At 42.5% G+C, this 12,933-nt stretch overlaps 1 protein-coding gene across 3 annotated transcripts in view; it reads left to right on the top strand.

Annotated features, from left to right (window-relative positions):
* rgl3a (ral guanine nucleotide dissociation stimulator-like 3a) overlaps positions 1 to 12,933 on the top strand; it is a 22,760-nt gene that overhangs the window by 8,675 nt on the left and 1,152 nt on the right. For 2 of the 3 annotated variants that reach the window (XM_032527315.1, XM_032527334.1), the window contains 15 exons: positions 1,397 to 1,441; positions 1,843 to 2,012; positions 2,107 to 2,264; positions 2,345 to 2,656; positions 2,768 to 2,871; positions 4,241 to 4,325; positions 6,205 to 6,258; positions 6,798 to 6,884; positions 6,997 to 7,029; positions 7,191 to 7,312; positions 7,428 to 7,523; positions 8,550 to 8,685; positions 9,967 to 10,233; positions 11,307 to 11,421; positions 12,148 to 12,933. The exon at positions 12,148 to 12,933 is cut by the window's right edge and continues 1,152 nt beyond it. In XM_032527315.1, the coding sequence (XP_032383206.1) occupies positions 1,397 to 1,441; positions 1,843 to 2,012; positions 2,107 to 2,264; positions 2,345 to 2,656; positions 2,768 to 2,871; positions 4,241 to 4,325; positions 6,205 to 6,258; positions 6,798 to 6,884; positions 6,997 to 7,029; positions 7,191 to 7,312; positions 7,428 to 7,523; positions 8,550 to 8,685; positions 9,967 to 10,233; positions 11,307 to 11,421; positions 12,148 to 12,302 (1,939 nt within the window). In that variant the 3' untranslated portion in view covers positions 12,303 to 12,933. Of the gene's footprint in view, positions 1 to 1,396; positions 1,442 to 1,842; positions 2,013 to 2,106; positions 2,265 to 2,344; positions 2,657 to 2,767; positions 2,872 to 4,240; positions 4,326 to 6,204; positions 6,259 to 6,794; positions 6,885 to 6,996; positions 7,030 to 7,190; positions 7,313 to 7,427; positions 7,524 to 8,549; positions 8,686 to 9,966; positions 10,234 to 11,306; positions 11,422 to 12,147 lie in introns of all 3 variants that reach the window. The other variant, XM_032527325.1, reaches the window with a different exon arrangement.

A 12,933-nucleotide genomic window follows, 5' to 3' on the forward strand; every position in this document is an offset into this window, starting at 1 on the left:
ATTCATATTAATGTATATTTTCAGACATATTTCAAAAAATATTTTTTAACATAATTTGGTGGCCCCCCGCCTTCACTTACTCTGAAGACCCCCTTTGGGTCACAGACCTCCTTTTGAAGATCATTGGTCTAAACTATTTTTTGTTTTTAAAAAGCTCTTGGCCTCAGTAACACATCACCTAATCAGAAGCCAGATGCAGATTTGAGGGCTTTCATATTTTTCATATCACTTTTTTTGACATTGATTTGTTTTTCCAGCATGTGCTACTTTTAGAAAGGTTGAAACTGTATGATGTTTTTGGAGCATAACCAGTTTGCCAGATGCATACATCAATTTCTAAAAGAAGACAACTATCTCACGCCCTCTTTATTTTGCCTCGGCAAACCCTCTATTGATGCTTGAGAAGATTCTATGACAGGTCTTTACGTCATGAGCCAAACAAAGCAGTCAGGAGCTTTGTTCTATTTCAGTGTGGTCATGACTACACCCTCCACACCCAGTGGAGCTTCTTTACCGAATTGAACCTGGGTGACCTGTACACTGAGATTTAATTTGACTGAGTAGGGAATCCTACTAACACAATCAGGGTTAGACACAGAAAGCCTCTTTTGTTTTTAATGCTCCCCAGGAGTCCAGTTGCAGTTCTTAATCTAATTCTATTTACATAATTGACGGCGAAAACGGGCTCAGATCCAGTCCCTTGAACTTGCCTGGTCTTTTGTCTCTCTCGGTCCCTTACAGCTCACCTTTGCTGAATGCACTGCAAATTGGCCATTAGTTCCGTTCAGTTGATTTATTATTTGTCAAACAGTCGCCGTCATATCTGTTGTGCCGGTGGCAACAGGTTTCCTGTAAGCTTGATGTGAAGTCAGGATATCCTGGGAAGTGCGTTTTCCCTCCTTTGCCTTAAATTATTGTGTTCAGGACGTTACATTTTGTTGCCGTCATTAACTTGTAAACCACCTGCTCTGAAACTTGATTGGTACTGTATAATTTACAATTTATTCATCTTGTTTGATCAAACACAACTTTTACAATCTTTTATTTGCTCTCTTGTGTCACCTTTTGATGCAGTACAGAGAATTACCCAGTTATAAAACGTTGTGCAATATGCTTAAGTTATACTGCATGTGTATTTTTATGATGGGAGAATTGACCCCTGAGGGAGACATTGGTTATCTCTTTACACTCGTCGCTCTGAAAGGCCCCAGTGTCTCTGCTGGGACCCAAGAGTGTTGCAGGACCTTTCCACAGGATGAACCGTTATAGAGAATCAACCTTGGGACACTTGTTGTTTACAGGGTGTTTTCTTTCACCACGTGGTCTCTTTATGTAATGATTATCATTGAAATGTAGTGCTCAGCTGATAGGTAAACACATTTACCTTTTTCTACAGACATGACTCAATGAGGAACCTGGATAACACGGTCTGTCAACGCAGGTGAGTAACCACTCCTCCATTGGCAAAGATTAGTTCAGATTAGACGTCAGTCCAAATTGAGTTTTGATGTAATAGAGGAAAGTTATAGAATTGTTTATTTGTCTGCCTCAACACATGCCTATGTTGTCCAGGCCTCCTTTAAATAATAATAATTATCACAAATTATATTTACATTTATATAGCACTTTATCTTAGACACTCAAAGCGCTTCAGGGGAGGACTACTCTCTACCATCACCAATGTGTAGCACCCAGGTGGGTGATGCACGGCAGCCTTACGATGCCAGACGCTCACCATCAGCTTGGTAGAGAGGGAGGGGGACATATTTTTAATGGTGGGGAAAACCTGAACCTGAACAGGGCTGACAGGATAATTAATACTTTCCTGTTTGTCCCCCCCAGTCCTTTACCCCCGGTGATCCGGCTGTGGCTGGAGGAATACGGTGAAGACTTCCGCGACCCCCCTCAGTACCATGACCTCCACCTGCTGTGTGTCCACTTGCGGCACAGGCTCTGCTTCAGACGCTTGGCTCAGACTGCCGAGACCCTCCTCAAGAGGCTCCAGGAACAAGGTACAGGGGAGATGTCAACATGATGGACCATAGACAATAAAATCCTCTGTGCATTCTGTTTCGTTCGTCATTTAAGGTTTGGTTTGTTTGACAGATTGCAATGAGTCTACGTCACAGAACAACAATGAATCATTGCAGCAGGAGCTCGGAGACCAGGAGGACGGAGGAGAGGCGTCCACTAAGGAGGAAGACAAACACTTTATGGACTTCCCTGTGAGAGACGTGGCGGAGCAGCTGACCCGATTGGATGCTGTAGGTTTCATTAACAAATATCTCAAAGCTCATTTCCATGTCAGTGTGGGTCACTCATTGGTGTTGTGTCTCTCCCTCAGGGGCTGTTTGTCAGAGTGGTGCCCTTCCACTGCCTGGGCTGCGTCTGGTCCCAGCGCGACAAGAAGGAAAACCGAAACCTGGCGCCCACCGTCCGCGCCACCATCTCCCAGTTTAACGCCATCACCAACCGTGTCATCACCTCACTCCTCTGTCCGTCCTCTCCCAGCCCTTCCACTTCCTCTCCCATGTCATCGCCCAGATCCGCCTCCACCTTCCTGTACTCCTCGACAGCCCCGAGCTCACCTTGCTGCTCTCGCACCAGCCCCGCCCACAGGGCACGCATCATCGAGTGGTGGATCGCCATAGCTCAGGTCAGTGTCCACAAAAATGTATAATTTAGTTGTGTGAAGTGATGTAAATGACCATGACTTTTGTCAGAATGTCATAACCAAACAGCCTTTCCTTGTTTTTTCTCTGTTTAGGAGTGCAGGCAACTGAAGAATTTCTCCTCTCTGAGGGCCGTCCTTTCAGCCCTGCAGTCCAACGCTGTGTATCGCCTCAAGAAGACCTGGGCTGCTGTCAGCAGGTCAGCAGACTGTTACAGCACGGTACACTTTTGTAATACTAAGAAACCAGAGCCACACGGAATCTGCAGACACAGACTTCCCATAATTCTTTTCAGCTGAATTTTCCACTGATTTTTCTGAGATTTTTCTGCAGATTTAAAAAAAAAAAATCAAATTAAACTCAGAGCTCTAGAAACTCAGCTCTAGTTTATCAATCTGTGTAAGGCGCCTGGCACAGTTGCGTTTAGGGCGTGTCCGAATTCCCTCTTGCTAGTTTGCGGCAGAAAAAAGTGTTTGTGTGCTGGGCACATGGTTCAAAAGGGTTGTACTTAGTGTCTTCATTAAATCATAGGTGTGTTTTGGGCTTCAAATGCAATAAACCAATCAGATTTTCAGGAGAAGAAACTGATCTGCTTGTGCGTGAAGTGAAAGCGCGAGCAGATCATATCATAATACTATTGTACTTTGTAATCTCAGGGCTCCAGACTAACTAAATGGTCGCCCCTACCAAAACAATTAGGGGCACAAGCACAAAATTTAGGGGTGCACAACTTAAATCGACCTGCAACGCACGCTTGCTCATTGTTGTGATATCTTTCTCCTTCCCACAGACGTTTACGCACGCTCTATTATCTCTAGGACCCGACCCCTCCACACATTAGCCACTCACAGTGGCCATCCTCTATCCTTCTCACACTCATTGGCCTGCCACTGATTCTGGATTCATTGACGCGCCCCTTCCACGTTTAACGTATAAAAAAAACAAGGTGGGACAAATTTACTGCTCGCGCATGTGCATGTCGCAAAATGCAACCACTTGGTTGCAATCTGGAGCCCTGAATATTTACATTTTTATCTTCAAGTTTTTGTGCTGCTGCGCGTCCCTCTGTGTGTGACAGGCATAGTGTGTGCACGCTGTGGGCAAGCCTAGGCGCATTTTACTAATGCGCTGTTAAAATAACAATGAAATGCTGCGCCATTGACTTTAGACCAGGTTTTTGTTGGTCAATGGCGCGATCACTGTCCGCTGCCTCAAGATAGCAATACACCAAGAATGCACCTGAACACATCTTCCTGTAAGACCAGCACGCCCATAGGCGCACAGATGGGCGCAGGTGCATTTTCTGTTTAAATGACGTGGGCGCTAGACGGGAAATTGACAACTGCGTCAGTCTCAAACTAGCAAAGACACTTGCGCTAAGTGCAAGATAGGAATCAGAATATTAACGTTTCTCTGCTACTAGCTGATGAACATGCTTAATTCTGCAGATTTTTATTCTGAATCATCGCTGAAAACTGCCTTTTTTGAGCATGCAGACTTGAAAAGACATGAATATTGACCCTACAAAAAGAACACTGCCTTAACAATGTGAATTTGTTTGGTTTCAGGGAAAGCATGGCCACCTTCGACCTCTTGTGTGAGACTTTCCCTGTTGAGAACTGTGTGCTAACCAGCAGAGAGATCCTGGTAGAGGTAACTACACACACACGAGAGAATGCAGACTGGTTGATCTGCCTGAATAATGATGAAAATAGATCTGTGTGTAGCTTCTCTCCCGAGGTATGAGTGGAAAAACAAAATATTGAATGCACTGCAGTAAGATAATAACAGGTTGCTTGTTGCTTTGACTGGGATGTTGGGGCTCTGCATGGTTAAAATTGTAATCCCAACAGCTAAAACAGTTATTAGAGATGGTCCAATACCATTTTTTGCTTCCCGATATCCATTCTGATACCTGAACATGCGTATTGGCTGATACCGAGTACTGATCCAATACCAGTGGGTCATATATTTTATTATTATTTAACAGCTGTATACTACTGCCCTGTATGGATGTGGTATGATTTCTATCTTTTTTGTCGGTCTGGCTCAGGTTAAACTCTTTGTGAAACATGAACAAACACAAACAATGAATACCACAGAACTTTCTTTTATTATGCAGTTTGACAGTCAGTTATAAAGGGGAAAGAACATAAATAAACTACTTTTAACGTAGATTTTCTTTAGGACTTTAATATGTGGTATCAGGTCTGTGCATAAACTCTAGTACATACCGATACCAGCATTTTAGGCAGTATCAGAGGCAATGCCGATACTGGTATCCGAACATCTTTTACAATTATTATGATTATTCAGCTAGTTGGTCAACATGAATCTTGATTTAATACAGTGTACGCCATATTTGTCGTTGTCATTTTCACTCTAATATTATTATTATTATTATTATTATTATTATTATTATTATTATTATTATCATTATCAGGATCACCTTTTGCCACAGGTCATGGTAACTAAGATGGTTACCTCCTTCTTCTTATAGCATTTAAAGCATGAAAGGAGATAGGAATAAAAGAGTTTTTAACCCGTTTTCCTTGGTAAAAGGGTGCTGAGGCATAGGCCAGATGGTAACAGCTTATACTCAGAATAATACTCAGAAGTCACGAACACTGGGCATGTGTGTGCCGGTAATGCTGATAACGGCAATGGACACGGGATTTGTCACAAACTGCTTGAATAATAGCTTACTTCATGTGGATGTAGGCAGTAATGGCATCATAAAATCATCGGCAACAAGGTTATTCTTATCCTTGTTGAATTAACCACCAGTAGTCAAGGCTGTTGCGTTTGTTTTATCTTGAAAGGGTAACGTGAAAGGGGCGTGACCAACCAGTGAAGGACACTTCATAACTAATAAGGCCCAATCAGAAAGCAACATAGATGTTTGTGTCATTGTTTCAAAGAGCCAGACTAAAACGCAGTTTTTAAACTAAGACGGCGTCAGCAACGTCAAATGTCTCCGTTTTAGTGGTTCTAAATCGCTGGAGTGGTGTGGATGCGAGGTTTGAACTTAGTGAAAGATATTCATTTTAAAACTAGAACATAGAAGTGTTGATGTAGCCCTGTGAAAAGTGGAATACACACGTCACCTGTTGATCCATGTACTGAACGTATTGTCACTAATGGCCTCTAATCGCTGGTTATTTATGGTCTCATTTCTTGTTGAATCACAAAACGGAATGTTCAGTCTCCAGTTCAACTGCCAGTCTGAGTCTTTTTTTTTCTTGTGGAAAAAACAATTGATAGGAATGTGTATTCAGTGATGTTATCAGCAGCCCAGTTTCTATAGAGTAGTAATGAAGGTCATTGTTCGCAGCCAACAATAAAACTACAAATGAAAGTGGTAAATTGGGCACTAATGAGTACTTACTGCCAAACCCAACAACAACAACCTGTCAGCAGGTGCTCAACCCCAAATCAGTGGATGTCCTTTGTTATCATCTCACACCTGGCAGCCTGAATTACAGTTATTGTGTTTTATTAAAGTTGACAGGACATGTTTTTTTTCCTGCAGGATGGGACTCAACCAGATGACAGTACCACCCCCGGCTCAGTATCCAGAAACATTGTAAGATAATAGTCATCACTTGTTTGGAAATAACCTCTTGGTTCCCCAATTTCAGGTTTGAGCACCAAAACCAAGTGAATGTGTCAGCTATACCAGCCAACTAAAAATGAAAGGCTGAGGTCTAATTTTTTCTACGCCTGGATCATCAATTTTACTTCCCTAAAAGTCACATGATTTCAGGCTGGAAAAATAGAGCTTAAATAGAAACCAGATTTCCGGGCGCCTGGGTTTCTCACAGCTTGGCAGTTTACTTAGTCCGGGTAGGGCTATGTGTAAAATGTTTTATACTTCCATATTCAGTCTGTTTAAATATAATAAGATCAATATTCTGTCCTCCTTTTGTTCCTCTTTCTTTTCCTTTCTTACTTAAAGCAAATTTGCTATTAGAGCAACATGTAGGACTTTTTTTTGGCAAATATATTATTATTGTATATTTCATTTGCATGAAGTAAGTAATAAGTTGTTTGATTCTCTTTTTGTCAGTGGAGGCCATAGTGATTACCAAAATGTTTTAAATGTGGCTTGATTTGTGTCCTCAGGGCTTCAGCAGTGGTGTTGTGCCGTACCTGGGCACTTACCTGACTGTCCTCACCATGCTGGACACAGCGCTGACTGACACAGTGGAGGTGAAGACACATCACACCCAAACACCCACCTGATATTTTAGTTTATTCTGCTTTTATGGTACTTTTAATCATGTCATATTTGTAAGACTGCTTTTTATTTCTTTTTTCACAGGGTGGACTCATCAACTTTGAGAAGCGGAGAAGGGTAGGTGTCGCCTCCAAGTGGTGTCTTACATGAATGACTAGGATTGTTTTAAATTCAATTTTAATAGCCAGCGCAGGTGTACATTATATTTGTATGTTCAGCTATATTCTTTTCTTTTCTATGAATTAATCTATGTGTTGTTTTACTTAATTCTCTTGTAGGAGTTTGAGATTATCTCTCAGATTCGGCAGCTTCAGGTTTCCTGCTCCAATTACAGCCTACCAGTAAACCATCACTTCGCCGCCTGGCTGCAGGCGCACACACTGCTCACAGACCAGGAGAGGTGAGACACGCTCTAACACCACTGCCATACAATATAAAGACAATCGGGTGGATTGGAGGACTTTTGCAAAGCCTTTTGCATCATTTCTTAATTTATCTTTTTTTGTCTCCTGAAGCTATGAGCTGTCTCGTGACCTGGAGCCTCCAGTTGACCCCTGTCCCAGCTCTCCCAATTCATGGAGCAGTCGCCTGATCTCTAAGAAGCTTGCCACGTAAGTCTGGAAACCACCTCTAGTCTGTAACTCTAACCACATCTGCCCTGATGTGACACTGACTGCTGTTATACATAAATCTTGAGAGAGAGACTGCACAGAGTTAGTTTTTTTCTAAATGCAAACTATCACCAGTCACTAGTAAGGACAATACCCTAGTGAAAAAGACATCATCATTGTTTTGTCTTAACCAAGCAGCCTTTCCGGATAAAGAAATAAAATGTATTTCACCTAGGACTCTTCAGTGGTTCTGTCCGCTGTTGTACCCGGTCACCTTCCCTCCCCTCCAGGGGGAACTGGCCTCTGTAAAAACAGCAATTCAAACTGGAGGTCATTGTCCAAGGTGTCACCAAAATGACTCCCCCGTGCACAGAGCTCAGGACCCGACATGTAGAAGGAGAGGAAGGATTTTGGGATCTGGCCAAGTTGATAAAAAAGAATATTTATCAAGAGATGGACAGAAACACTAGTCTGGACATCACCAGACCAAGCCCAGTTCAATAGATTTGAGATTGAGCGTTGGTCTGGGGAGTCTGCTCTGTATTTTCTCTGCACGAGAGACCAACGGGCATAGTTCAAATGACTCTGTACACAATTGGATAGTCCTTCAACCAATCAGACCAACAATCCGGGTGACGTACTTTGCAGAGCAAGTATTTACCAAAGCCGGTCGGTAGTAAGGCAAACACATCCTTCTTTTGTAGGAATTGTTTCAGGGAAAGTTTCTGTCTCATTTTAAGAGAAAACTTGCTTTTCAAAATCTTTTAAAATGGCAGCAACAGCGGCATCAATGGATTGCTGTTGCTGCAATTCGGTAGCCAACATGTTGAATGTAAACAAAAAGCTGCCTGTCACTTCTTGTTTAAGTTGTCACTACTTGTTAAACCCACCAATAGCATGCTGAAGCAGGAGGATTAAACGTGCAAGTTTAAATGTTCACCTTATTCACCTGCAGTGTAGATTGGAATGGATTTCAGTTGCTATTTTGGGAAAAGGTACACAACTAAACCGTGTTTGTGTGTGCAGGTTGCGATCATCCAGCGATAGCTCCCTCAGGAAGACCCACGCTGACCAGATCAGTGTGTCGTCTTCTGGCTCCAGCAGTTCAGACATGGAGGACCTCTCTGCCCCTCAGCCCTCCCCCCTCAGACTCAAATTCAAGGTGAGCTCTGAAGTTAGATTTATGGTAGTCTCGCTTTGCCAGACCATCCACACACTGTGGAGCGGAGGAGGGTCTAGCTAGTTCACACAGCATTCTGGGATGGGAGATAACATGCTCTGGCTTATCGGCATTTCTTGAAACCAATCACAATTGTCATGGGCGACACTAAGATCCGCTACAAAAAATAGTCATGCAAAAGAAAACTCTGGACAGAGCTAACTCTAGCTAACTGTCTGGATTCACCCTACAGCGATCTGAGGAGCAGTTAACCATAGACCTCAGAGTTTAAAATTCCAACACAAAGAAAGCGGAAGGAAACAAAATACATGCATCCTGCAGAATTTCCTGCGGCAGCAGAGCAATCTCGGAAGTGGAACGTCAAGGATCTAGACTGGCAGCTGCGGTGTTCCCGGCAGCAAGCCGTAGCCAGCACAACGGCGCCGCACGTTGTAGCTACGCATGTTCGTATACCTTTGAATCTATGTAACTGAGCAGAGCTTTCAGTTCACCCTGGCTGGCTGGCTGGGAAGACTGGCCGAGCAGCTTTGCATGTACTTTAAACATCTGGATGATTCTTCACATACAGACCACAGGGAGTCAAACAGCCTGAAATGTGGGCAGAGAGAGACACCACACTGGAAAAATAAAAACACATTTTTCTGGAGAGTGTGGATAAACATGTGAGATAAGATAAGATGATGATTGGATGAGCTAAGAAAAAGAATACGGTCATGGAAAAAGTGTTGTTACAGTGTTACAAGCAGACAGTAGTTTAGATTTAGAGATAAACGACAGTCACGTTAATACTTAGAGTAGATAAATGTAATGTTTTACAGAACGTCCGTGTTTATCATGGATGTGTTTACTTGTGTTGCTAGGCAGCCTGCTTTCCTTTACTTCCGCTCTCTTCTTTTCTACTACTTCTTGCTTATTCGCAGATTATTTTGTTTGTATGCTCTCTGGCGTTTTTGGAGAATCCTCAACAAACAATGCGTCAAGCATAAACCTGTGTTCATGCTTGTCGCGCGCACCATCCACTGGTGCCAGCGTCAAAATGCGGAGCACCAGGATAACTAAAGCTTGACAGTCTCCTGTTTTCATAGCCAGAGTGTATGGAGGTCAGAAGCAGGGACATAGTTTAAAAAATAAATAACTAAACAGCCAAAGACAATTTCAATTGGGCTTTCCACTTAGTTGGTTAAAAAAGCTGTGGAAATGGTTTTAAATTGTAACCCAATATTCCCATTTTCCCCTCTCTTTCCCTCTTGTCCCCTCCCTCAGTCTTCGTCAGGCTCGCTCCACAATGTTGCAGAAGATTTTTCCTCCAGCTCCATGTCCTCCTCCTCTCCCAGTCTGTCCAGCTCCTCCAGCAGCTCCTCACACCCAGACCTCAGCTCTTCTTCTCTGGTGCTGAGCCCGGAGTTGCCATTGGCTGGCTACTCTCCTCCGGCTGTGCTGCCCGTCTACAACAAGCAGGTCGCCGACTTGTGTATCATCAGGGTCAGCGTGGAGTCCGTCAGCAATGGAAACGTCTACAAGAGCATATTGGTGAGGACGGTGGTTTTCCTAATCTTGTGTTTCTGTGGTCAGCCATCTAGTTTTTTGATTAACTTAGTCAAACACTTTCTGGAAGTAAGAAGTAGGAGAGTAGAAGAAAAAACAAGGCAGCACAGGAAGGTCTTGGTAATGCTTAAATCATTTGTGTTGAGACTCATTACATGGAAAGAAAACTGACATGTTTCATTAAACCGTATTTGAAAAATAAAACAACACATTTGTGCACGATCAGAAGTCTAAAAAGTTAGGCAAACGTTCATGTTTTACAGCGAAACAGTTCGCTAAAATATGTTTCTGAAAACATTTGAGGGGAAAAATATGCAATGCAGTAACCGAATCTGGATTTTATATTTGATCAGCACTGCCTAGTTTGATGAGAGTTAACACAGCGTTGGAGTCTCCTCGGCTCCGATTGGTTGTTTTCCTTATGCCATTAGTAGCCCCAGGAGGATTTTTTTCACAGATTATCTGCCTCATGTACTGCAGTACTGTCAGGATATAGTGACACTTTCAGCAAATTTGAAAAAAGTGATTTTTTTTTTAAAAAAATTAAAAGTTGGAGTGGGATGTGCGTTAATAGCCAACCACATTGATTTCTATCAGGTTTTTTACAGTAAAGTGTGGTAGACAGTCTTCCACTGTTAATCATTACCCACATGTCAAGAAAGTGTATTTTCTCTGTGCTAAACTCACATGTAAACTGAAGACTCTTCTTAAAGCCATGTAGAAAATTCTAAATCATTAAATTCCTCTGTCACCTTGTAAGTAATGAAAATATTGTCAATGTAACCGTAGTATTTTAACTGTTTGGAAAGATTGAGCCCATGCTTGTCCCTGAAATCTGTTGGAAAAAAATTATCAAGAAATAGTTCATGACAGAGTTGGCCAAAACAATGATAAACTGATGATTGGGAGGCTATTCTGCATGGTCTCAATGGTGTGCTCACATACCTGATGAAGGTCGGAAAGAAACGTGTCAATAAAGATTATTTATCTCATTTGAAAGAGTCCCTCTATGAAAAGCAGGACACAAAAACCTGGTCTAAATACTGTTTCCTCTCCAGCTGACCAGTCAGGACCACACGGGACAGGTGATTCAGAGAGCTCTGGAAAAACACAACATGGACGATGTCTGCTGTCGTGATTACAGCCTCTGCCAGATGCTCAACAATGGAAAAGGTGAATATCTTAGGTACAGTATAACCTGCTCCAGGCCTCCTTTAGTCCTTTTCCTTTTCTTTTTTTTTGTTAGTTACTTGTCACAACATACAAGACACAAGGAAGACCACGAATGATGTGTAGTTTTTAAACTGATTTATGTACTGAACTACAAAGCTGCCAGTCACTCAGCATCAGACTTGAAACATTCTATATTTATGTTTTGGGGGTTGGCAGTAGCTCAGTCTATAGGGAGTCGGTTTGGGAACCGGAGGTTCGAGTCCTCATACAGACCAAAGTATGGGGGTGGACTGGTAACTGGAGAGGTGCCAGTTCTCCTCCTAGGCCCTGCCAAGGTGCTCTTTAGCACCGATGGGAATATAGATGTTATAAAAAACGGCGTTATATTTAATCTAGTAGCAGAAGAAGTTTGGCCATCTGTAATATACATAACATATATAACATAAATGGTAATTGTCATGAAATCCATTATAGAGGAAGCAAAAACCAGCTCCTTTTTTATAAACTGTAGTGCAAATCCACTGCAAGACATGAAGGGGTATAACTGAAGTTATTTTCATCTGGAAAACTCTTATTTTTTTTGTTGTCTTAAGTGATGCTTTCATTCTTTCTAAATAGATTTAAAATTTCCAGCATTTCCGAAAAAAATTACTAGCAGATGAAGTAAGCTATTGGAAAAAAACAAAACAAATACACTTCATCACTTCATTCCTCTTTCTGCCTCAGAGCTCCAGATCCCCGACAAAGCCAACGTGTTTTATGCCATGTGCACCTCCGCCAACTATGACTTTGTGCTGCGTCAGCGCTGGAGGAGCCACAGGAGACACCTGGGCTCCTCGTCCAGTCTTGGAGCTCCACCCAGGGGCCGCTACACCAGGTGAAACACATCTGTCCTGGCTGACTGCATTTACTATTTACTCACCGCCACGAGATATGAGCCACTCTGAAAGAGAGACTAGCAAGCAACCGAGCTGTGACTGCAGAATATCCTTGTGGAGTTTGGACTCATCTTCGCCTGGAGCAACACTGAAATGCGTTACACTGAGAATTATTATGGACTGTTTAAAAGTGATGCAAGAAGAGAAATATCCAAGTACACTGAAGTCAGACACAGTAGGATTTTGTAATTCCTTCCATCATCTTGAACATCATTGGATAAATGAAGCACAATTCCCAGGACCTAAGATAAACACAATATACAAGTATAGTAAAAGTATTACTATCGGGCGTCATGAGATGAGCAGTGCGTAACGTATCACTGTAGCGACATACAAACAGGATAAGAAGCTGGTCTGGGGAAAACAGTGGCGTCATGGTGCTACTGGAGAAAATGTGGCTGCAGTTTTTCATCTGGGACGTCAAGACAGGGGAGACTTTTCCCTCAACGTGTGTGGCTGAATGAATAACTGACTCCTTTAACTAAGCAAAGCAGAGTGACTAAGTAGGGATGCTCACTGTTAGTTTAATGAGAAAGCACTTTAGTCATGCTGACCGCGTTGAAGAACAATGAGA

Source organism: Etheostoma spectabile, chromosome 2 (genome assembly GCF_008692095.1).
Source record: "Etheostoma spectabile isolate EspeVRDwgs_2016 chromosome 2, UIUC_Espe_1.0, whole genome shotgun sequence".
Classification (NCBI taxonomy): domain Eukaryota; kingdom Metazoa; phylum Chordata; class Actinopteri; order Perciformes; family Percidae; genus Etheostoma; species Etheostoma spectabile.